General features: G+C 44.4%; 1 protein-coding gene across 1 annotated transcript in view; it reads left to right on the top strand.

The window, feature by feature from the left end:
- Positions 1–24,309, top strand: part of LOC125722753 (protein NLRC5-like) — a 519,818-nt gene that overhangs the window by 248,083 nt on the left and 247,426 nt on the right. The window contains exons 22-23 of the mRNA XM_048998943.1: positions 691–864; positions 979–1,025. Of these exons, the coding sequence (XP_048854900.1) occupies positions 691–864; positions 979–1,025 (221 nt within the window). The remainder of the gene's footprint in view (positions 1–690; positions 865–978; positions 1,026–24,309) is intronic.

Here is a 24,309-nt window from a genome sequence, read left to right as displayed (position 1 = left end):
TGCATTTCTATTGTATTTCCTCAATGAAAACTCTCTCAGATCAAACAATGCTAATAAATTGAATAAATAAATAGATTGGAGCTCCTAAGTCAATGTAAACAGACCCCATACACGCTATTGTTTATGTGAGTTAAATAGGCTGTTTTCATCTTCACCCAATAATGTCAGATCATGGTATCTTTATTGCATAAACACTGCTCTTTGAAAATGGGTGGGCAATCAATACTGCTTTGTGACTCTTGTTCTTTTTACTCTCCTTACAAAGCTTTAAAATACAGATTTAGATTCTTCCTACATATATTTAAACATAGACCACTGACAATTCTGGGGTCGTCTTTGGAGTGTTTTACGTGGTTTGGCGAGATTTCTGCTTGATCCTGGGGGGGGGGGGGGGGGGGAGGGGAGGTTCGCCGACTCACAGGGTTAAGTTTAAGTAATGGGTTTTAGATACCAGTAAAGTGGAGTAATGCACCTGATGTGAAATGCCCAAGTGTGGTTATACTCTGATAACAGCATTCATAGATCACCTCCATTATTCTACACTGTAAAATGAGGGTTCTGAGATCGTATTATGGGTACTCCTCACTGTAAACTTATTATTATTGAAATCTTTATTAAAGTAGTCACATTTACTTAAAAGTTATACCTGAGGTGATCTTATTACTGGATTTATTTTCCATCTCTCTGCAGGCTGTCAGGCTGTAGAGTCACAGAGAGAGGCTGTTCTTCCTTGGCTGCAGCTCTGAGGTCAAACCCCTCACACATGAGCAAGCTGAATTTGAGCTACAATCACCCAGGAGACTCAGGAGTGAAGCTGCTCTCTGCTGTACTGGACGATCCCAGCTGTAAACTGGGGAAGCTGAAGTGAGTACAGAGTGTGTGTCTGACACGCTACAGATACTTATGCATGTATGTGAAGAAGAGGCACCAATAAATAAATGGATACAGCAGTACTATGTCATTCTGCTTCTCCTATAGTGTGGATCACGGTGGAGAGTGCAGGACCAGACCAGGCTTACAGAAATGTAAGTGTCTTTGCATGTTTTTTATTAATATTAAACATTATACAAATTATTGTATTAATAATACCATTAATACTATTTTATGATTGTATTCATGCAGTTACGGTGATGTGTGTCTACATGCGTGTGTTTGTGTGTGTGTGTGTATATGTGTGTGTGTGTCTACATGCGTGTGTGTTTTGGCCTGCATGTAGATGGATTTCTGTGTTTTTGTTACAGTTTGCATCTGTGATTTTAGACACCATCCAAAGTTACAAAAAATACTTTTTTTTAACAACCAAATGACTGGATCTTACATAAAAATGGTAGTTTGGGGACTTCTGGGCAGACAAATACTTTATAGCTGCACATAAAATTTATCTGAGATTATATATATATTATATATATATATTCTGGTGTAGTTGCATCTTTGAATTCAAACACAAAAAAATGCTTCACATTTGTTTTTTAATTTTTAAAAAACCGGCAAGTCTGCTTTTTAGAGATTTTAGTATTGTCCTAAGACAGCACCCGTAGCCTTCCTCAAACTGGCTCCAGATCACGTTACAGAACAGATTCTATTAAACTGTTCACTTAACCATCTGCAGTCGACAGCATCGTCGGTGATGTACCGATTTCTCGTGTAATTCAATTCATAACTCACTGAAATCTTATTGTAGAAACATGAAAACATGCTGATTAAATCTATATCTCTTCTTTTCAAAACGGAAATTGTTGGAAATATTAAAGTTTTGAAAATTAGGTTAAATCAGCAAAAAAGTAAAGCATGTCACCTTTCTTTGTTTTACCTGCATCGGGGGCGTGTAGTGCCACCCCCTGAAGATCGCTATTCGCATTATAAATAGCCACATTTCCGCGTATTCAAATCGCATTCGCATTGGTAATTAGATGAACAACGTTGAATTGTGATCCAGATACATCCTGCTATAAAAGGGGAGGAGGATATGGCCAGGTGTGAATGGCTCATGCATACACAAGATAGTTGCTACATATTCAATGAAAGGAGCCCAGAAATAGTGACATGACTTAGGTTTTTCTTATTTATTTATTCAACTGAATGTTGCAACTACACCATTTAATCATCTTCATGTAGCCAAGACTTTGGTGATCAGATATCTGGGATCAAACAAACTGCCGCCATTGCTTACTATGTACTTATATAATGTTTCTGCAGGTGTTCCAAACTGCATTTTGCAATGTCTATACTTTGATGTCAAATTACAAACTTCATATAAATCTGACATATTTACAAAGTACTTTAAAATAAACATGAGTGCAATGGCAAATCAAATATATAAGAAATAATTTATTTGCCATGAACTAAGTTTATGATATTGAATGAAATGTGTGATCATGCCCCAGTCAGTGAAAGTGTGTTCCCTACCCCTAGACCCCAGAGGGTTAAAATGAATGCTGCTGCAAATCAGTCCGTTACCATTATTTGTAACTGTATGTGGATTAAAATTAATTAAAATTTTAATTAAAACTAAGTTTTTATTTGTTGGAGAAAGCGTCAGGCTTTCCACTCCAACCCTGCACACAGGACCAAACTACAATACAGTATATGTTGGAGAAAGCGACAGGCTTTCCACTCCAACTCTGTACACACCATTAATTACGAGACAACACACTTAGAGTTTTACTTGCACAAGGGTAACCACACTCTCTGCATGCTAGGCTACAAAGGAATGTGTTACAAAGGGTGGTTCCCCTTGGCACCTTTATTTATAGTCAATGGGGGGCAGGGGTCTTGGAGTGAGAACAAAGAAAGGACTGTGAGAGTAAGAAGAAGTTCTGGTTTTACTCAGGTGGACAACTATTTAAACACGTGCTCAGGATACGTGTAAACTAATATAATCTAAAGTATGAAGGTAAAGGAAAACAAAATAATGTATATACATATTTACACTCATTGCTGATTATACAGAAATGATAACAAATGATTACTAACAGTTTCTTCAACCTAACAGTCCCTCCTGTTTATCATGACAGTATGATCTGAAACATCAGTATTGTACAAATTGCAAAAACACTTTCAGCACAACCGTCATTCAGATCACATCATCATCATTATTAAGAGGGCTAGACAAGGTTAGTAAATCCATTCGTTCTTCAGCAGTGTATAGCAGAAAAACAGAATTAAAAGTATTTTGTATCATGGAACGGAGGCAGGGTATAATACAAATGAAACAACAACATACAAATAATAATGTAGATGTGATCTGAATGACGGTTGTGCTGAAAGTGTTTTTGCAATTTGTACAATACTGATGCTTCTGATCATACTGTCATGATAAACAGGAGGGACTGTTAGGTTGAAGAAACTGTTAGTAATCATTTGTTATCATTTCTGTATAATCAGCAATGAGTGTAAATATGTATATACATTATTTTGTTTTCCTTTACCTTCATACTTTAGATTATATTAGTTTACACGTATCCTGAGCACGTGTTTAAATAGTTGTCCACCTGAGTAAAACCAGAACTTCTTCTTACTCTCACAGTCTTTTCTTTCCCATTTTTTTTTTTTTTTTTTTTTCCCGTCTCCGCACTACACAGGTCCTGGGTGGAATTTCACTGGTACGAGATATATGGGAGGACACCAATACGGCCTCCCTACTGCACGCTGTTCGTGCAGCGGTATCGGTTTTCAGGGATGAAACCCGTCCTTGATCCTTCAATCACCAGTACTTCTTTCCCACCAGGCAAAATAAGAAATGGACTGACCAAAGCAACTCTAAGCCTCTATAATAGTCTTAGTCCAGTCATTCACACAATACACGCATGTTCATATTTCGCTTAATTACGGCTAAGCCTAACCCCTTTTCTGCTTAATTACGGCTAAGCCTAACCCCTTTTCTGCTTAATTACGGCTAAGCCTAACCCACGTCAATTGACCCGGTTATTTCGCTGAATAACCTTTGTTGTCTCACCTGTCCTGTGTGCCTGTGTTCCGCCACCGAGGTCCGTCAGACATCACCAGACGTCGAGCGCAGTTCTAACCACCGGCCTGATGACGAATTCACGTCACAGGTCTTTTTTGCACCCGTCTCCGAGTGGCTGCCGGCAGGCTTCAGTGTCGCTCCTCTCGGCGTGCTGTCGATGTCGTCAGGTGTCCTCGGATCCGGCTCGAAGGACCAAATTATATGTTGGAGAAAGCGTCAGGCTTTCCACTCCAACCCTGCACACAGGACCAAACTACAATACAGTATATGTTGGAGAAAGCGACAGGCTTTCCACTCCAACTCTGTACACACCATTAATTACGAGACAACACACTTAGAGTTTTACTTGCACAAGGGTAACCACACTCTCTGCATGCTAGGCTACAAAGGAATGTGTTACAAAGGGTGGTTCCCCTTGGCACCTTTATTTATAGTCAATGGGGGGCAGGGGTCTTGGAGTGAGAACAAAGAAAAGACTGTGAGAGTAAGAAGAAGTTCTGGTTTTCCTCAGGTGGACAACTATTTAAACACGTGCTCAGGATACGTGTAAACTAATATAATCTAAAGTATGAAGGTAAAGGAAAACAAAATAATGTATATACATATTTACACTCATTGCTGATTATACAGAAATGATAACAAATGATTACTAACAGTTTCTTCAACCTAACATTATTGAAATATTGTTCATTGCTGTCAGAGCCTTGTGAATATATACAGTATCAGATACATAACTGATCTTTACGTGTCACTATCCACTTTGTAGTTACTCAGCATGTGTGTGACATACTGGGGGTGTTTTCCATACATGGATTTACTCATTTAGCCGGATGTAATTGTTGACAGTTTGGCATGATCTGTCGGTTTTTCGAAACTCTTGCTGGATGTGTTGTGATAGCGGCACATCCAAATGCTCAAACCTGCTCAGAGCAGGTTTGTTCTGCGTAAACAAGGATTAGCTCACAGACTTAATCAGTGTCCGTGCATGGAAATCCGTTCAGTCATGGCCTCGCCATTCGTGGATGAGCAACCAATTGCAATCGGTGCATAAATAATAAGAAGGGAATTTCATACAGAGAGGGTTTGCATGATCGGCAAGATCCCTAATTGATCCCGGAGTAAATTCTTTTCGAAAGATACCGCTTTAGCCGAGGGGGAATATTGTACCTCAGAGGTTTGTGTGTGTGTGTGTGTGTGTGTGTGTGTGTATATATATATATAATGATTTTTTATATCAACAATTGTTTAAATAGTTATATACTGGTTATATATTTACCAGTTTGAAGTATATTCTTGTACTTTACCTTAACCTGCTCCCATGTTCTCATTGGGCTCATGTTTGATCTGGAATTATGACATACAGTAAAATCTCATTATAATGGACTCGCTCATTATAATGGACCCACGGATGAGGGCCGCTGGCCGTGCGCCTTTAAGAACATGCAGAAAAAGCATCGGATATAGCGGACTCGCATATAATGGAATTTCGTTTATAACAGACAATTTAGTCCCTGGGGCCGTTTTTAGCTGTAGTTTTGTTCGGCTATACCGGACATGCAGGCTCCGCCTACAAGGTGCGTGGCGTGTCAGTGATATCCAGCGCAGATACGTAGTCGGGATTATTAATTGTCACACATCTGGTCAGGTAAAGTTGGATTACTGCTTGTACAATATAATAATCTATACCAAGTAAGTGTCTGCAGGGGTGTGGCATGAGTAAATGGTGTCCTGTAGTTGTGTTCTGGGCAGACAGCAACTCTAGATATAACGGACTGTTTTGCCAGGTCCCTTGAATTCCTTTATAACTGGATTGTACTGTATTGTGTGATAATTAATCTGACACATAGGAAATGAAAGGCTGCATTCAGTAAGTACAATGAACGCGACTTCCGCGTTTAATTAGTCGGCCACTTTTTGCCAGCCGTCTTTTCTGGTTTGGGCTGTTTCGCCGTGTTACCCCTTGTGCGTATTAAATCTTGAAATTCATCGTATCCCTCGTGTAAAAGGTCCTGCTCCGCTGGTGTGAAAAAAATGCGTCTGTTCTTTTGTCATTTTCTGCCAGCTTATCAAAGACTTGCCGATCATGTTTTCTAGACTCTATATATATGGACTTTCCAAGCAGCGCGGGCACCCGCAGTCATCTCGGATGATTGGATCCAGCTCGACTAATCTACTACAGAGATGCGTTTGAAAAGCCGCCTTATCCGGATGAGTCTCACTGGCATTAACTCATCCAAGATGAGGCATCTGATCTCGGAAGATTTAAGCGACATACAGAAAATCCCCCCACTGTTGTAATGAGAATATCACATGTTTCCCTTGTGTGTTTGGTTTCAGGGTTCATTGTGGTGTTTCAGTGTATTTAGAGTTCTGCTGTAGCATGTCAATTGGACAAGAGTCTTTTTGAGGGCTGGTAACGAAAGAGCACATGTTGAGAATATGCTGGCTTTCCTCTTGGCTCTGGGTCTGCTAGCCATCATGGTATGTTTCAGTGACTAACATGCAGAATTCATGTCCTTTAGCTTTAATTTTATACCTGGTCTACCTACATCCACAGCAAAGTCTTAACTCTCTTTATACAGGTTTATATTGGTTACAGGTTTATATACAGGTCTCTTCATGGTGGTTCGACTTACAATATTTCACCTTTATAATTGTGTGACAGCGATGTATGATTTAATAGCAATAACTTAGTTACTGTGTTATAACAAGCATCGCACATATGGGCTTTTTGCACATGTTAAATATCACTACTGTAGGTGGTGATAATTTAATTTAATAATTTAAGTACTATGTAATGGGGAACATTGCACATGTGATTGTATATGATTTTATTGCATATGTTATATGTCTCTTTGGACTACTGGAGGGTTATAGTCTATTTGTCCTTTGGTTATTTAGATGGGGGGAGAATCCGTGTGGGGGCTTAAGGGGGGGGGGGCAGAGTTCAGCAGTCTTACAACATCTGGAAAGAAGCTGTTATACATGATGGCTGTCTTCAGGCAGCTTAGAGCAGCTGCCTGTGTGAGTGAGGCATTGAAGATGTCCGTCAGCACCTCAGAGGGCTGATGTGCACAGCTTGTAAGTACCTGCCCATGGATGTTATCTGGGCCTGCAGCCTTGCGTGGGTTAATCCTCTACAGGGCCCTACAGATCTCCGCTGTGGTCACGCTGAGGGGCACTTCTCCAGGTGATGGAGGGAGCCTGGTACTGGAGGAAGGGATGGTCTTGGTGTCCTCGACGTGCGTAAAAGGTGTTTAGGGCATCAGGCATGGAAGGATCTCTGGGGCACTGTGCCTCACATGCTCCATGGGTCGCTGGAGGAAACCTGACTCCGTACCTTCTGGGCATATGCAGCCTTTGCCCTCTTTATGCCCCCCGTCAGGTCCCTCCTGTCCGCTCTCAGCACATCTGTGTCACCGGACCTGAATGCCACATTCCTGGCTTGCAGCAGAGAACGAACCTGTGCATTCAACCAGGGTTTCTGGTTGTTATAGATGGTGACCTTCTTTGTGGTGGTGACATCATGAACACACTTAGAGATGTAGCTGAGGACAGTCAGGGTATGTTCCTCCAGGTCTACCTCTCCTCCACCTGTAGCTGCATGTTTGAAGACCTGCCAGTCTTGCAGCATGGAGTCAGCGTCACACGGCCGCAGGCATAGTCACAGTCACAGTTCTCTGTAAGGTTTTTCTGTGCTTGACCAGGGGACAATAGGCTGGAACCCTCATGATGGAAATATGGTCAGAAAGCCCTAGATGGGGGCGGGGGATGGATCTGTATCCACCTCATTTGTTTGTGTAAACATGGTCCAAGATGTTATTACCCCGTGTTGGTATGGTGACATGTTGGTAGAAGTTCGGCAGAGTAACTGTTAAATCGACATGGTCGAGGTCGCCCACTACCATATAGAATGTCTCTAGATGCTTGTTTTGGAGCGAAGTATAAAGTATGATGTCATGAAGCTCGCTCAAATCCTCTTTGGTGTCCTGCGGGATGTAAACTGCTGTGACGAATTCTGCAGTAAGCTCGCGAGGTAAATAATGTGGCCGGTATTTCACAGTGAGATGTTCGATCGACTCGGAGCAGTGTTTGCTCCCATAGTACAGTTAATGCACCAACCTTCGTTTATGTAAACACATAGTCCACCCCGTGAGTTTTCCCTGACCGGTGAGTGCGATCTGCTCGGAAGAGTTGGAGTCTGTCGATCTGGAAAGCTGAGTCCGGCATCTCGTCTTTTAGCCACGTTTCCATAAGGCAGAGTACTACACAGTTCCTCATCTAACGGGAAGCTCCCAGCCTCAGACAAATTAGATCCACCTTGTTATCCAGAGAACGGACGTTGGCTAAGAAGAGTGACGGGATCGGTGGTCTGCTAGCCTTTAGCTTAGCTAGCAGGCCGCCCCGTTTACCCCTCTTCTGTTTCCGAGCGCACCGCTTCCGCTTGGCTCCTAGCCGCTGTGCTCTACCTCGCCAGTCCGATGTTCTCAGAAGCGGTAATCTGCCTAACATAGACATGACTACAGGGGGAACAGTCATGGTATATCCAGCCCTGATATCCATGAGTTTGACTGAACTGTAAGTCAGGTGCTTGTTCGCCTCAGAAACAGAAATACCAGTTAAATCGGGCTTAATTCCGAGAGCTGGAGAAGCCGCTGCACCGTGACACGTTGCCATCTTAATATTATTTATATTCACGTTATTTATTTTTGACTTGTATTTTCAATTTACGATGGGTTCATCAGAATGTCACCTCATTATAAGTTGAGGAGCATCAGTATTATGGTTTTGGTGAATGCAGTTTTCTTACTGGAGCAGAAGTGTCACGTGGCTGTTGATTAGTTTCACGTAAACATGCAGGTAGTTCCAGTAGCCTAATAAAAGTTCTACATTAATGCATTTTAAAGGTGATGTTTTACTCATAATAAGCAGTGATTCTTATCAGCATAATCTTCCTTGGTTTTGAAAACACAAGCACCATCTGTTTTTTCTGCACGGTTTCTATGGTAACTTAATCGACTTCCAGCGAGTTGCCTGACCAGACATTCTGTTGTTATAGGGACTATATTTATGGCAAATTCACTATTACTAGATTATTCTATTCGGTTCCCTGCCACACAATACAAAACATATGCATGAAACTAAAGGCAACATATCAAAATAAAATTCAGTTGCATGTTCAGTGTAAACTGATGTGGTATAGAAAAATAAAGGTTGATTACTGCAAACAATCCTTCTCCGACTGAGAGCAGAACAAACATTTAAAAATACTAGACACTTCTGTTTCCAGAACCCAAGTTCTTGTGCAGAGAACAATATCGATTGGTCAGAGAGAGAATCGTAAGTCTGAACATATTGGAGGCTGCTTAACCGAAAACGACACCACCTATGCAGCTGGACGTAGTGGAAAGCCCACTGGGCAACGCAGCACTGTACGGCTGGACATACAGTAACACATGACCCACTGGACAATGTATTGCTTTCTACCTGAGTGTAGGCTGTGACACCACCTATGCAGCTGGACGCAGTGGAAAGCCCACTGGGCAACGCAGCACTGTCTGGCTGGACATAGCACATGACCCACTGGACAGTGCACTGCTTTCTAGCTGAGTGTAGGCTGTGACACCACCTATGCAGCTGGATGTAGTGGAAAGCCCACTGGGCAACGCAGCACTGTCTGGCTGGACATAGCATATGACCCACTGGACAGTGCACTGCTTTCTAGCTCAGTGTAGGCTGTGACCCAGCTCTCTGGTTGTACACCTGCTGATATCGAGCTCTTAAAAAAAATGTAAGTAGTGCTGTCAGACCTTATGTCATGTCCACTTTACACCAAATGTATCCTTTGCCCAGCATAGGCACGTAGCAGAACAAGAGACACCAAAAGGCATGAGCACTGACATCTGAAAAACATGAAAGGCTTTTGAATTAATTTTTTTACTTTTACTGGTGTACTGCACTGCCAATGACATGGCACATTGCTTAGAGAAACTTACGGTGAAATGAATCCAACTGTTTAAAAGTGAACCAAGGTATTTAAAGTAACCTTACATAGGTAACACTTTACTTGATGGGGCACAAATAATATAGTACTATGTTATTACTTATGTATTAATTTAGCACAACCTCAACTGAGTCGTGCAGCTGTGCAATGGATAGCGAATGGCAGCTGGAGGGGTGGTGTCTCATGGCCAGGCTTATGAATTGTTTGACCCGCCTTACGGGTCGTCATTGAACAGGTAGATCATTAAGTGAGGAGCATCTGTACAGGCTTAAGTGGAGTTCTGTCCCAAGCAAGTGTCTCAGTATGGTCTATCTCACATACAGTGCAGGGGCAGCCGGAGCGCCACAGAGTCAGGTAATTGGAAGAGTATATTGGGAGTAAAATGAGTGTATTGGAGTGAATTCTGTGTCAGTGAGTGTGTGAGGTGTTACCGTAATAATATTATTGAGATTCTGCCCTGCCTGATGGTATTATCTCCTCTTATTCTTGCCTACAGACTCCTGCCAGCTGACGCTGGACCCCAACACAGCACACAGAGACCTGTCTATGTCAGAAGGGAACAGGAAGGTGACAAATTGGGCAAAGGAGCAACAATATCCTGATCATGTAGAGAGATTTGATTGCTGGCCCCAAGTTCTGTGCACAGAGAGTCTTACTGGTCGCTATTACTGGGAGGCTGAGTGGGATGGAGATGGAGCCCGGATAGGAGTGACTTATAAAGGAATTAGGAGAAAAGGAGGAAGTGCAGACTGTGTGCTTGGAAACAATGACAAGTCATGGAGTCTGTGCTGTGAAACTCACAGGTACTCTGTCCTGCACGATAATAAACGGACTCTCATACCCATAGAGCCCTCAGGCTCCTGCAGAGTAGGAGTGTATCTGGACTGGGTGGCTGGTACTCTGTCCTTCTACAGAGTCTCCTTTGATGGACTGACCCTCCTGTACAGCTTCACCTCCACATTCACGGAGGCCCTGCATCCAGCCTTTTATGTTAATCAGTACTCATCAGTGTCCTTTTGAATGCTGTAATAGCTCACTGTTTTGTTGGAGGAATCATTTTTACTTCATCAGAGGGTGAGATGTTGCTGGATGTCCAAGATATACTTCTGCTTTTTAACCTGTATAAACCTTTTTGCAACAAAATGTGATGAATGTTTGACAAAAATAAATGACTAGGTTCAGCGAGCGTAACAAACATGCTATATACAGTGGTGCCTTGGAACACAAACTTAATTCGTTCCAGAAGGCTGGTTGATTTGCAATTTTTTCGAGGGCCAAGTTCAATTTTCCCATATTAAATAATGTAAATGACTTTAATCCGTTCCAGACCCCCAAATGATTGTCTATTTAAGCATATCTACCTACATAACTAATGATAAAAAGCATTAACAATCAATATAAAGCTAATGCACACATGAAAAAGCAATAAACATGAAATAAATGACAATCCCACACCGCGCAGTGAGAGCAGACACATGTGCACCACCTTCAGTATGGAAAATGCTATTAAAAAATGCAGGGAGTCTTAAATTTGCTTGGACTTTTATTTATTGCAGACACTTTTAACTAAAGATATTTCATGTTTTGTCTGGTCAACTTTATTTCATTTGTTAATATACATCCGTTCCTGCATTTCAGGCCTGCAGCACGTTCCAGAAAAAGTTGACATGGGGGTAATTTAGCGCTAGAACTGACGTAAAAAAATTACAATAATGCTGTGAATTCAAACATATGATGTCAACGGATGATTGTGATCATGATTTAATATGATAGCAGTATCCACTAAAGGCTGTTCATCAATAGCTGATATAACCACGTGGGTAAGGGTTACTTTGGCAAGTCTTTGTCAAGCACTACAATATGGAGTTACATTTATAAATGCCTGTAATTTGGGAGGGTGATCCCTTTGTCAAGCACTACAATATGGAGTTACATTCATAAATGCTTGTAATTTGGGAGGGTGATCCCTTTGTCAAGCACTACAATATGGAGTTACATTCATAAATGCCTGTAATTTGGGAGGGTGATCCCTTTGTCAAGCACTACAATATGGAGTTACATTCATAAATGCCAGTTAAAACTCTGCTGTGCAAAAAATAAGCCCTATGTAAGGCAAGTCCAGAAGCAGCATCAGCTTCTCTGTGCTCGGAGACATTTCTGATCATCTCACAGTGGAAACATGTATTGCAATCAGACAAATCAGTATTCCAGATCTTTTTTGTAAGAAATGGACGCTGTGAGCTCTGGACCAAAGACAAAAAGGACCATCTAGATTGTTATTAGTGTTACGATCCTCAGTCTAGGGTTGAGGACCGCCAGAAAGGTAAAGGGAAAGGAGAGGGGAAAACGAGACAACCAGGGTATGGGAAAAGGGAACACGGGACACAAAGGGATCTTTTTTTGTATTTTTTTATGTTTATTCACAAAGACCTTCACACACAATAGGGCAACAGACTTCGGGAGTGACACCGGCAAAACAATAAACAAAACACCACTAACGAATACGTCCCAAACTAAGCTAACTCTAAACGAAAAGAAAATGACACAGACTAATCCTAACTCCCTAACCAAAACACAGAATAAGCAAGACGTACGCAAACCAAAACAGCCGTCACTCCCTACGCACTTAACAGAAACGGACATACAGAACACCAAAGCCGAAACACAGTATCCGAGGGGCGAAGCAAGAGAGGAGTCAGGAGGAAGGCAATAGATCACAAACCAGAAAGCAGTCAAAACCAAAGGCAAAGGTACAGAGGGATAAGGCAAGAGACGAAAACCGGAAAACCAAAAACTGTCATACACGATCAATCAAAAGAACACAAGCAAACCGATACCGCAAAAACCAACTATGAGCAGAGCTCCCGCTACTCTCCCGCGCCGGCCTTTTCAATTCACAAACGCGGAAGTAGCGTCGAGGCTCGGGGCGTGGCCAGGTCCGGGAGGCAGAGACGAAGGCAGCCGAACAACAATCAGGACAATCCCCCCCCCAAACCTTACGGCACGTAACATTAGCAAGTCCAAAAGCCAGGGTCTGTCGTGGTCTGGGGTCATGTCAGCGCCCCTGGCAAAGGTCATTTATACTTCTGTGATGGCACCAGGAAAATACATTGAGATTTTAGAACAACATACAGTATGTTGCCATCTAGACAAGATCTTTTCCAGGGATATCCATGCATTATTTAACAGAACAATGCAAAACCACATTCTGCACGTATTACAAATGCATGGCTCCAGAAGAAGAGGGTACGGGAACTGTCGAATTGTTGAATGCAGTGTTAATTTAATGTGTTGAATTTTTCGTTGGACCACCTTTAGCTTTGATTATGGTGCACTGTTTCCACAAGCTTATGCAACATCTCACCCTTTCTTTTCATCCAGATTTGAATTAATTTTTCACCGAGATCCTGTATTGATAAGTAAGTTGAACCACTCTGTAAAGCCTCTTTCAGCACATCCCAAAGACCTTAAGTCAGGTTAAGGTCACAACTCTGTGGTGACCAAGTCATACTTGAAAATGATTCTTCATGCTCCCTGAACCACTTTGGCAATTCGAGCCCAATGCATCTTGGCATTCTTGCCCTGGAATATACCCAGGCCAACTGTCATGCCCAGGAGGAACAGAGTAAGCTGGACCCAGATGGAAGAGACCCAGATGTTTATTGGGACACTGAACAGTCAAATCCAAAGGGGCAGGCAATGAGCAGTGCTCGATAAGGCAGGCAGAGGGTCGGGAGCAAGAGAGATCAATCCTACGAGGAGGCACAGGAAGGGAAGACAGGAACACCAGGGCACACAGATGAAGCAGGACAGAAATCAGGAAGACGAGGTGAACAGGCAGGACAGGCAAGGCAAGCATGGCAGGAATCAGTAAGACGAGGTGGAGAGGCGGGACAGGCAAGGCAAGCATGGCAGGAATCAGTAAGACGAGGTGGACAGGCAGGACAGGCAAGGGAGGCAGGGCAGGAATCAGGAAGACGAGGCGGACAGGCAGGACAGGCAAGGCAAGCAGAGCAGGAATCAGGAAGACGAGGCGGACAGGCAGGACAGGCAAGGCAAGCAGAGCAGGAATCAGGAAGACGAGGCGGGCAGGCAGGACAGGCAAGGCAAGCAGAGCAGGAATCAGGAAGACGAGGCGGACAGGCAGGACAGGAATCAGGAAGACGAGGCGGGCAGGCAGGACAGGAATCAGGAAGACGAGGCGGGCAGGCAGGACAGGAATCAGGAAGACGAGGCGGGCAGGCAGGACAGGCAAGGCAAGCAGGGCAGGAATCAGGAAGACGAGGCGGGCAGGCAGGACAGGCAAGGGAGGCAGGGCAGGAATCAGGAAGACTAGGCGGGCAGGCAGGACAGGCAGGGCAGGAATCAGGAAGACGAGGCGGGCAGGCAGGACAGGCAAGGGAGGCAGGGCAGGAATCAGGAAGACGAGGCGGGCAGGCAGGACAGGCAAGGCAGGCAGGGCAGGAATCAGGAAGACGAGGTGGACAGGCAGGACAGGCAGGGCAGGAATCAGGAAGACGAGGTAGACAGGCAGGACAGGCAAGGCAAGCATGGCAGGAATCAGGAAGACGAGGTGGACAGGCAGGACAGGCAAGGCAAGCATGGCAGGAATCAGGAAGACGAGGTGGACAGGCAGGACAGGCAAGGCAAGCAGGGCAGGAATCAGGAAGACGAGGCGGACAGGCAGGACAGGTAAGGCAAGCAGGGCAGGAATCAGGAAGACGAGGCGGACAGGCAAGGCAGGAATCAGGAAGACGAGGCGGACAGGCAGGACAGGCAAGGCAAGCAGAGCAGGAATCAGGAAGACGAGGTGGACAGGCAGGACAGGCAGGGCAGGAATCAGGAAGACGAGGCGGGCAGGCAGGACAGGCAAGGCAAGCAGAGCAGGAATCAGGAAGACGAGGCGGGCAGGCAGGACAGGCAAGGCAAGCAGAGCAGGAATCAGGAAGACGAGGCGGACAGGCAGGACAGGCAAGGCAAGCATGGCAGGAATCAGTAAGACGAGGCGGGCAGGCAGGACAGGCAAGGCAAGCAGAGCAGGAATCAGGAAGACGAGGCGGACAGGCAGGACAGGTAAGGCAAGCAGAGCAGGAATCAGGAAGACGAGGCGGACAGGCAGGACAGGCAAGGCAAGCAGAGCAGGAATCAGGAAGACGAGGCGGACAGGCAGGACAGGCAAGGCAAGCAGAGCAGGAATCAGGAAGACGAGGCGGACAGGCAGGACAGGCAGGGCAGGAATCAGGAAGACGAGGTGGGCAGGCAGGACAGGCAAGGCAAGCATGGCAGGAATCAGGAAGACGAGGCAGGCAGGACAGGCAAGGCAAGCAGGGCAGGAATCAGGAAGACGAGGCGGGCAGGCAGGACAGGCAAGGGAGGCAGGGCAGGAATCAGGAAGACCAGGCAGGCAGGACAGGCAAGGCAAGCAGGGCAGGAATCAGGAAGACGAGGCGGACAGGCAGGACAGGTAAGGCAAGCAGAGCAGGAATCAGGAAGACGAGGCGGGCAGGCAGGACAGGCAAGGCAGGCAGGGCAGGAATCAGGAAGACGAGGTGGACAGGCAGGACAGGCAGGGCAGGAATCAGGAAGACGAGGTAGACAGGCAGGACAGGCAAGGCAAGCATGGCAGGAATCAGGAAGACGAGGCGGACAGGCAGGACAGGCAAGGCAAGCAGGGCAGGAATCAGGAAGACGAGGCGGACAGGCAGGACAGGTAAGGCAAGCAGAGCAGGAATCAGGAAGACGAGGCGGACAGGCAGGACAGGCAAGGCAAGCAGAGCAGGAATCAGGAAGACGAGGCGGACAGGCAGGACAGGCAAGGCAAGCAGAGCAGGAATCAGGAAGACGAGGTGGACAGGCAGGACAGGCAAGGGAGGCAGGGCAGGAATCAGGAAGACGAGGTGGGCAGGCAGGACAGGCAAGGCAAGCAGGGCAGGAATCAGGAAGACCAGGCAGGCAGGACAGGCAAGGCAAGCAGGGCAGGAATCAGGAAGACGAGGCGGGCAGGCAGGACAGGCAAGGGAGGCAGGGCAGGAATCAGGAAGACGAGGTGGGCAGGCAGGACAGGCAAGGCAAGCAGGGCAGGAATCAGGAAGACCAGGCAGGCAGGACAGGCAAGGCAAGCAGGGCAGGAATCAGGAAGACGAGGCGGGCAGGCAGGACAGGCAAGGGAGGCAGGGCAGGAATCAGGAAGACTAGGCGGGCAGGCAGGACAGGCAGGGCAGGAATCAGGAAGACGAGGCGGGCAGGCAGGACAGGCAAGGGAGGCAGGGCAGGAATCAGGAAGACGAGGTGGACAGGCAGGACAGGCAGGGCAGGAATCAGGAAGACGAGGCGGGCAGGCAGGACAGGCAAGGGAGGCAGGGCAGGAATCAGGAAGACGAGGTGGGCAGGCAGGACAGGCAAGGCAGGCAGGGCAGGAATCAGGAAGACGAGGTGGACAGGCAGGACAGGCAAGGCAGGCAGGGCAGGAATCAGGAAGACGAGGTGGACAGGCAGGACAGGCAAGGCAAGCAGGGCAGGAATCAGGAAGACCAGGCAGGCAGGACAGGCAAGGCAAGCAGGGCAGGAATCAGGAAGACGAGGCGGGCAGGCAGGACAGGCAAGGGAGGCAGGGCAGGAATCAGGAAGACTAGGCGGGCAGGCAGGACAGGCAGGGCAGGAATCAGGAAGACGAGGCGGGCAGGCAGGACAGGCAAGGGAGGCAGGGCAGGAATCAGGAAGACGAGGCGGGCAGGCAGGACAGGCAAGGCAGGCAGGGCAGGAATCAGGAAGACGAGGCGGGCAGGCAGGACAGGCAAGGGAGGCAGGGCAGGAATCAGGAAGACGAGGCGGGCAGGCAGGACAGGCAAGGGAGGCAGGGCAGGAATCAGGAAGACGAGGCGGGCAGGCAGGACAGGCAAGGGAGGCAGGGCAGGAATCAGGAAGACGGGGTGGACAGGCAGGACAGGCAAGGCAAGCAGGGCAGGAATCAGGAAGACCAGGCAGGCAGGACAGGCAAGGCAAGCAGGGCAGGCAAGGCAGGCTGAAGGATTAGGATGTGGCACAAAGGACAAGAGAGAGAGAATGCTTAGTAGGGCGCATGAGAGCAACAATACTTCACAACTGTTGTTTCGCCGTAGTGCCAGTTAAATAGGCGATTAGAACGAGGCTTGGTTGTGCGGCCCCGCCCACTGAGGCGTGACACCAATAGGGAAGAAAAAAATCCATTGATGATGGATGGAGGAGTAATGTACATTCAGCAGAATCAGGCACTCAGCTGACCTTTCATTATTTTTATTTTCTTGTTTTATCATTTTTCTTTATTTTTTTGTTTTTAATAATAGAAAAAAAAAAGAAAAAGAAACGAAAAAAATATCTAAAGAACAGTGGTTGTATCTGTAGTAAAGGACAGCATCGCATCAACTGCTGCATCTGAATTACAAAACCCAAATACACACAAAAACACAAATCAACGGCAACACCATGGCAACAAAGAAACAGTCTGTCTAAGGTCTGAATAGTTTTGTGTATGCATGTGCGTTGGTTTTTATGATTTATCAGGACCTTTCACCTGATTATGTACCAACACTATGGGGACAGAAGAATAAAAGGGATGCCAGGCATTAAATATCTGCTTAAAATGTAAACTAAACAATATAAACTGAATATATGAATAAACATCGATGATTTTTCACAGGAGGAGATGGCTTCTTCGAAGCTGAGAAGTAGAAAGCTTTCTCCGAAACAAGAGGCTGCATATTTTATATCTGCATGTAAAGACAAAGATGGACTTTATGTGAAATACATAAATACATAAATACATGGTCTCGGGGGTGGGGGTGGCATGGTGGTGCAGTGGTTAGCACTGTTGCCTCACACCTCTGGGACCCGGGTTCTCTGGGACCCGCCTGGGTCACATGTGTGTGGAGTTTGCATGTTCTCCCCATGTCATCGTGGGGTTTCCTCTGGGTACTCCGGTTTCCCCCCACAGTCCAAAAACATGCTGAGGCTATCGTTTAGAAATTCGTTTAGAAATTTGTCACCTGCAGCTGTCACAGACATCAGTGAATGCATCACTGTATCATCTCACAACAGCTCATCCAACATACAGTGATGCATTCACTGATGTCTGTGACAGCTGCAGGTGACAAATTTCTAAACGATTTTGCATTGTGCCATCTTTCTTTTAGAACATGTTTGATTTAGTTTACCGCAAAGTGTTAATTAATACATTAAATAACATGCAGGAACTAACATGAATTAAGGCGGTGCTATTCATGCCTTAATTCATATGACTCATGTCGTAGTTACGTTAGTTCTTCATTAGTTCTTGATTAATACATGTCTTAGCTCATCATTAGTTCATAGTCAAGAAATTACTAATTCACGTATTAGTACATGCTAATTCATGTACTGTTATTATAAAGTGTTACCCATAAAATAAATCCAGAAAGTCATATATACTTCAATTATATTTATTTTATTCTTCAAAGTTGCTAACCAAAATTTGTGAAAACAAACAAAAATAGCACAGTATTTAAAATATTACAAAATACATTGTAAGTATGTTAGCAGTTAAGTAACACTTTTCCACTCATTTCTAGACGCACACTTATCTTCCTTTTTTTGTCATTCTCACACCATTCATCTATCCTCAGATATGGATGTTTATGAATATAAAAATTCAATAAAAATGAGAATCTGCAAGTTAAATTTGATTATCAGTATCGTAACACTTCATATATTATATATTGCATATTATATATTTATTATATAATATTATTCATATATTACATATCATATATTTTGAGGTTCAGGCAACTTGATATTAACACTAAATATTATATGTCACGATGGTAATAGAATATTAAACCAGCAAACGTCTTTTCAATTGGCTGATCTTGCGCGCCAAGTGTGACCAATGACAGCGCGACAATGCAATTTTTCAAACTGATAATCGGTAAAAAGGTGTGTACTGTGTTTTATATGAAGCACAAATGCAAATAGTTCCTTGATTTACCAGATTGTGCTCTACTAATTAATTAGCAACGCAGAGCGGCATGGATGTCTGCAAAATACAATTTAGCATTATTTTATTTTCAGGATAGGTCTGTAGAGGTGGAACACTTAGATATTGTAGACAAATCAGACAAGAAGGACATAACCCAGGTTACAAAATGCCCCGATTTAGAGTTTGAAGATGGTTGGGTGGAAGTTCTTTGGCCATCAAAAAAAGGCGGGAAGAAAGAACTCGGTATTGCTGCAAAGATATTGCTTCTTGGAGGTAAGCTAATCTGAAGATCCATTTAAGATATATAGATATACACTACTCACAATAAGTTAGGGATATTGTAATGTACATGAGTGGTTCTCCAATTTGCTCTGAATATTAATGAAATATGTAAAAGTTCCCTCTGATATTACTAATAATGTAGAGAAGAAACAGCATTGTCATTAGCTTAATATTTATTACCCCAAAAAATTTAGACAATAACAGGGACAGCCCCAAATAACAAATATTGACAAAGTAGCGGGTGTTTCCACCATTTGCCACAATGACAGCTTGACAGCGACGCCTCATGCTCCTCACTAGCCTCATGATGTTGTCCTGAGGCAAAGCGTTCCACTCTTCCACAAGTCATACACGCAGTTCTGCCAGGTCACGTGGGGGTGGGGTACGATCATCCAGTCTCTGCTTCAACTGGTCCCAGACGTGCTCTATGGGGTTCAGGTCAAGGGACATTGATGGCCACATATGAGGCACTCCAACTTCCTGAAGTCGAGCTGTGACAAATCTGCCATGATGTGGCGGAGCATTATCATCCATGAACAGAAAGTTGGGGGTGTGCTGGCGGAATTGGGGGATGATGATTGGTTCAATGATGTCTCTGAGGTAAGAACGTGCAGTGACTGAGCCATGGACAATAACCAGATCTGTTTTGCGCTGACTGGTGATGCCTGCCCAGACTGTTGCACCTCCTCCACCAAAGCAAACCCTGGGGACCATGTTGACATCAGTGTATCGCTCACTGTCTCCAGCAACGCTGACGGCCATCATTTCTGTGAAAGGTGACCCGATACTCATAAGCGAACAGGATGGTAGACCACTGCTGCACTGTCCATTGTGCCCACTGCAAACGTTCACGGCAGTGTCTTGGTGTCAGTCGAGTCACCTGCAATGGCCGTCTGGCATTCAAGCCAAAGCAGTGGAGTCGGTTGCGAATGGTTTGTCTGGAAACCGTAGTACCCCGCGCGTCTCGTAAACGGGCCTGCAGCTGTGTGGCAGTTGCATAACGATGTCTGAGTGCAGTGGTCCTTAGGTACTGGTCTTCGTTGCGGTCTGTCACTCGTGGCGCTCCACTCCTGGGTCTGTCCTGAACTCTGCCAGTAGTTCTGTGTCTTGACTGAAGTCTGCTGATGACACTTTGAGACACACCAAGTTCACAAGCAACATCTGACTGCCTGCCACCGACCCGAAGGCGCCATGGCCAGGTGGCGCTGGTCGTCCGTTTAGTGACGTCGTGTGTTCATGGCTGTTTGACTGATGAACTTGGAATGACTTGCTGACAATACCAGCTTTTTATCCCCACAGACTGTTGAAATTGATGCCAAATTGAAAAAGGTTGTCTTGTAGTATTGGCCCCAATAAGGCACATCAGTACACAATGAGACCATTACATGGTAAACACAAAATGAGGTGTGTCTATCACCCCAATACAATTGCCTCCCTATCCCAAAAGTGTCTGAAGTGTCGCAAACGCCGTATGCATGTTATCCACTGAGTCTCTCACAATATCCCTAACTTATTGTATGTAGTGTGTGTGTGTTAAGATTAATTAACATTAGTCTGGTTTAGTAACTAGTAGATGCAGTTAGCATGTCTGTTGTGCATGCCTAAATATGCCACCGAGTCTACGTTAGCTCATTGCTTTGAGATAAAAGTAATTATTTTTTACTCTCGGGGTGCATGGAGTGTGCTAAACTGCAGAATTTTTAATTTCATTTTAATAAATTAGAAAACTAACAACACAATCGAAACACATTGGCAGGTCAAACAACAGAATGGCCAAGAAAATTGCAATCGGTGCAACTGTCCAGTGAAGGTGCATATGCTAAATAGTGTGCATATCCTTCTTTAATGTCATTATTTACAGATGACTGGAAAATCATGGCTGAAAAAAGAGACAAGTTCATTCGTGGAGAGGATATTTGGAATACTTCTGTGAATGTGAAGTGACAGAGAAAAGTAAATAGCAGATTTCTTGTTGAAAATGTCAATGAAAAGAAGGTAAGCAAACAATCACTATTGTTAGATTTGTCAGAAATGTGAATCTCTGAAATGTTTCCAACCATTGAAGGCATGGTAAATACAAATTATCTGGTAGTTGTAAAACAATGTTATTTACTGGAAGTGTAATCAAATTACCAGTACCATATGTTATTATATTAATGTTATTATTTTTTTTACCATTTTTAACCCTGACCATTTTAATTTGAATATAGGAAAAGAACCCCACCCTAAACAAGGATGCTGCCATTGCAATGGCAGAAAGGCTAAAGAAAGAAATTCGGAAAAAAGGTCTGTAATTCCCACAGAGGTGTGTTATGATTCTGAAGAAAGTGACTGTGCCCGTGTGAGTATGTCAAAACGCCTGGTAAGAACATATTTTGTTGAATTATAAATTAAAGCTGCTCAATACAAATACAAGTTTATTTGCCAGTAAATTATAAATTTGCATTTATAAACTAACTTTACAGCACATAATATAGTGCAGTGTGCAGCCTTCTTCCCAGGGTTTCCCAAACATGCTTCCAGAGTTCTATGGCTCTGCACATTAGTGGATACCCGCACTCGTCTGAAGACTGAGAAAGGTAAGAACTTAATGCTTTCTTTTCTTTTTATTTTAGTTGGTAAGTGATTCAGAGGATGAAGAGGATGACTAAAGGACGTAGTGTCAACATTACCATTGGCTGGCCACACTGGCTCGCCCCCCAGCTGGAGCACTCCAAGCAAGCTTTGCTTTGTAGAAAGAGCACAGCTCAGTGACTGACTCTCAGCCGTGGACAGTAACTGCCTCTGGAACCAGCCTGATAGTGCTTCTGCTGGTCAAATTGGATCTGCAGCCACAGAGAAAATATACAGAGTGACAGAGAACCTTGGCTCCATACTGACCTGCCGTTAACAGTGTGAGTAACCGTAGTCCTATCAGCTAAGGCATGACACAAAAAATACATGCAGAAAAATAAACGTGTTTTTAAACTACTAGAAACACCCACAGGGTCAGTGTCCAAATGAGTCGATCTACAGAATTACTACTTAACTTTGTATAAAGATGGTCGCAGCTATGTGGTGTACGTGTGTGTGCGCTTTTACCCTCGAGGTCACACTTGGTATAGACTCTACATGAATAAACTCTATTTAATGTATATAATATTATATGTGTATTTATAATTTTCTAGAGACACAAAACCCACTAACCTTGACACCAGAATGTGGTGTCACAATTGTTTAGGATGTTGTTGTATGCAGTAGCATTACAATTTCCCTTCACTGGAACTAAAAGGCACACACCTGTTCCTGCATGACAGTGCTCTGCACATTAGTGGATACCCGCACTCGTCTGAAGACTGAGAAAGGTAAGAACTTAATGCTTTCTTTTCTTTTTATTTTAGTTGGTAAGTGATTCAGAGGATGAAGAGGATGACGGCTACATCAAACCAAGTACAACCCAAAGTGCCTGCTGTTGTCTTGACATGGAGACCATAAAGGCTCTTAAAGGTATGTTTTCTATGGTACATACAACCATCACATGCATATTAACTGTTTTAATTGTGGTAAAAGAAAACCACATGAGATGATTGGCCGAGCATCCTGCCAGTCATCAATTGCTGCCCCTCCAACCAAGGGCGTAGAATTAACATGGACATGTCCCCACCAATATCCAACGATTATAGTGTTGATAAGCTTACGGGGGGTGGGTTTAGGTGGGTGTTAGATTTATATGTCACCACCAACATCAAGACGAAATTTACGCTCTTGCCCCCAATTAAAGTCACCACTTGTGCACTCCGGTCATGCCCACCAAGCGAGTGTGAGTCTGCGAGTGCCACCGTTGTGGTACTCAAAAACATTTCCCAAGGTTGGCAGGTCTGTAAATGGCTTTATGGTTCAAATATAAATCATCCAATAATTTTCTATTGTTACCACAGAAGGCACAAAGCGTTGTTGGTGATGCTCAAAGTTATGCATATTCAGTAGCATATTTATGAAATAGCATATCACTTTATATCAAATCTATGCATTTAAATGAAATATTCACCTTCATACACAGCACTAACCTAAACATTGCAAAACACCATTTCTCTTCAGAGCTACCTGCAATTATCAAAACTCTAAAGGACGTAGTGTCAACATTACCATTGGCTGGCCACACTGGCTCGCCCCCCAGCTGGAGCACTCCAAGCAAGCTTTGCTTTGTAGAAAGAGCACAGCTCAGTGACTGACTCTCAGCCGTGGACAGTAACTGCCTCTGGAACCAGCCTGATAGTGCTTCTGCTGGTCAAATTGGATCTGCAGCCACAGAGAAAATATACAGAGTGACAGAGAACCTTGGCTCCATACTGACCTGCCGTTAACAGTGTGAGTAACCGTAGTCCTATCAGCTAAGGCATGACACAAAAAATACATGCAGAAAAATAAACGTGTTTTTAAACTACTAGAAACACCCACAGGGTCAGTGTCCAAATGAGTCGATCTACAGAATTACTACTTAACTTTGTATAAAGATGGTCGCAGCTATGTGGTGTACGTGTGTGTGCGCTTTTACCCTCGAGGTCACACTTGGTATAGACTCTACATGAATAAACTCTATTTAATGTATATAATATTATATGTGTATTTATAATTTTCTAGAGACACAAAACCCACTAACCTTGACACCAGAATGTGGTGTCACAATTGTTTAGGATGTTGTTGTATGCAGTAGCATTACAATTTCCCTTCACTGGAACTAAGAGGCACACACCTGTTCCTGCATGACAGTGCCAATCTCCATGAAGACTCGTGTTATACCATGGTTGGTGTGGAAGAACGTGAGTAGTCTTCAAAGAAGCCCTGACCTCAACCCCAGTGATCACCTTTGGGATGAATTTTAACACTGTCTGCACCGTAGGGCTCCTTACTTGACATGAGTGCATGACCTCACTAACACTCATGTGGCTGAATGGACAGAAATCTCCACAGCCACACCCACAATCTGGTGTAAAGCCTTCCCCGAAGAGTGGAGCTTATAATAACCGTAAAGGGGGACTAAATACAGTATGAAATATGCAACAAAAAAAGAACAGAAATCAGGAAGGG

The sequence above is a fragment of the Brienomyrus brachyistius genome, unplaced genomic scaffold (assembly GCF_023856365.1).
Source record: "Brienomyrus brachyistius isolate T26 unplaced genomic scaffold, BBRACH_0.4 scaffold42, whole genome shotgun sequence".
Lineage (NCBI taxonomy): Eukaryota > Metazoa > Chordata > Actinopteri > Osteoglossiformes > Mormyridae > Brienomyrus > Brienomyrus brachyistius.
This window is presented reverse-complemented; position numbering and strand designations above follow the sequence as displayed.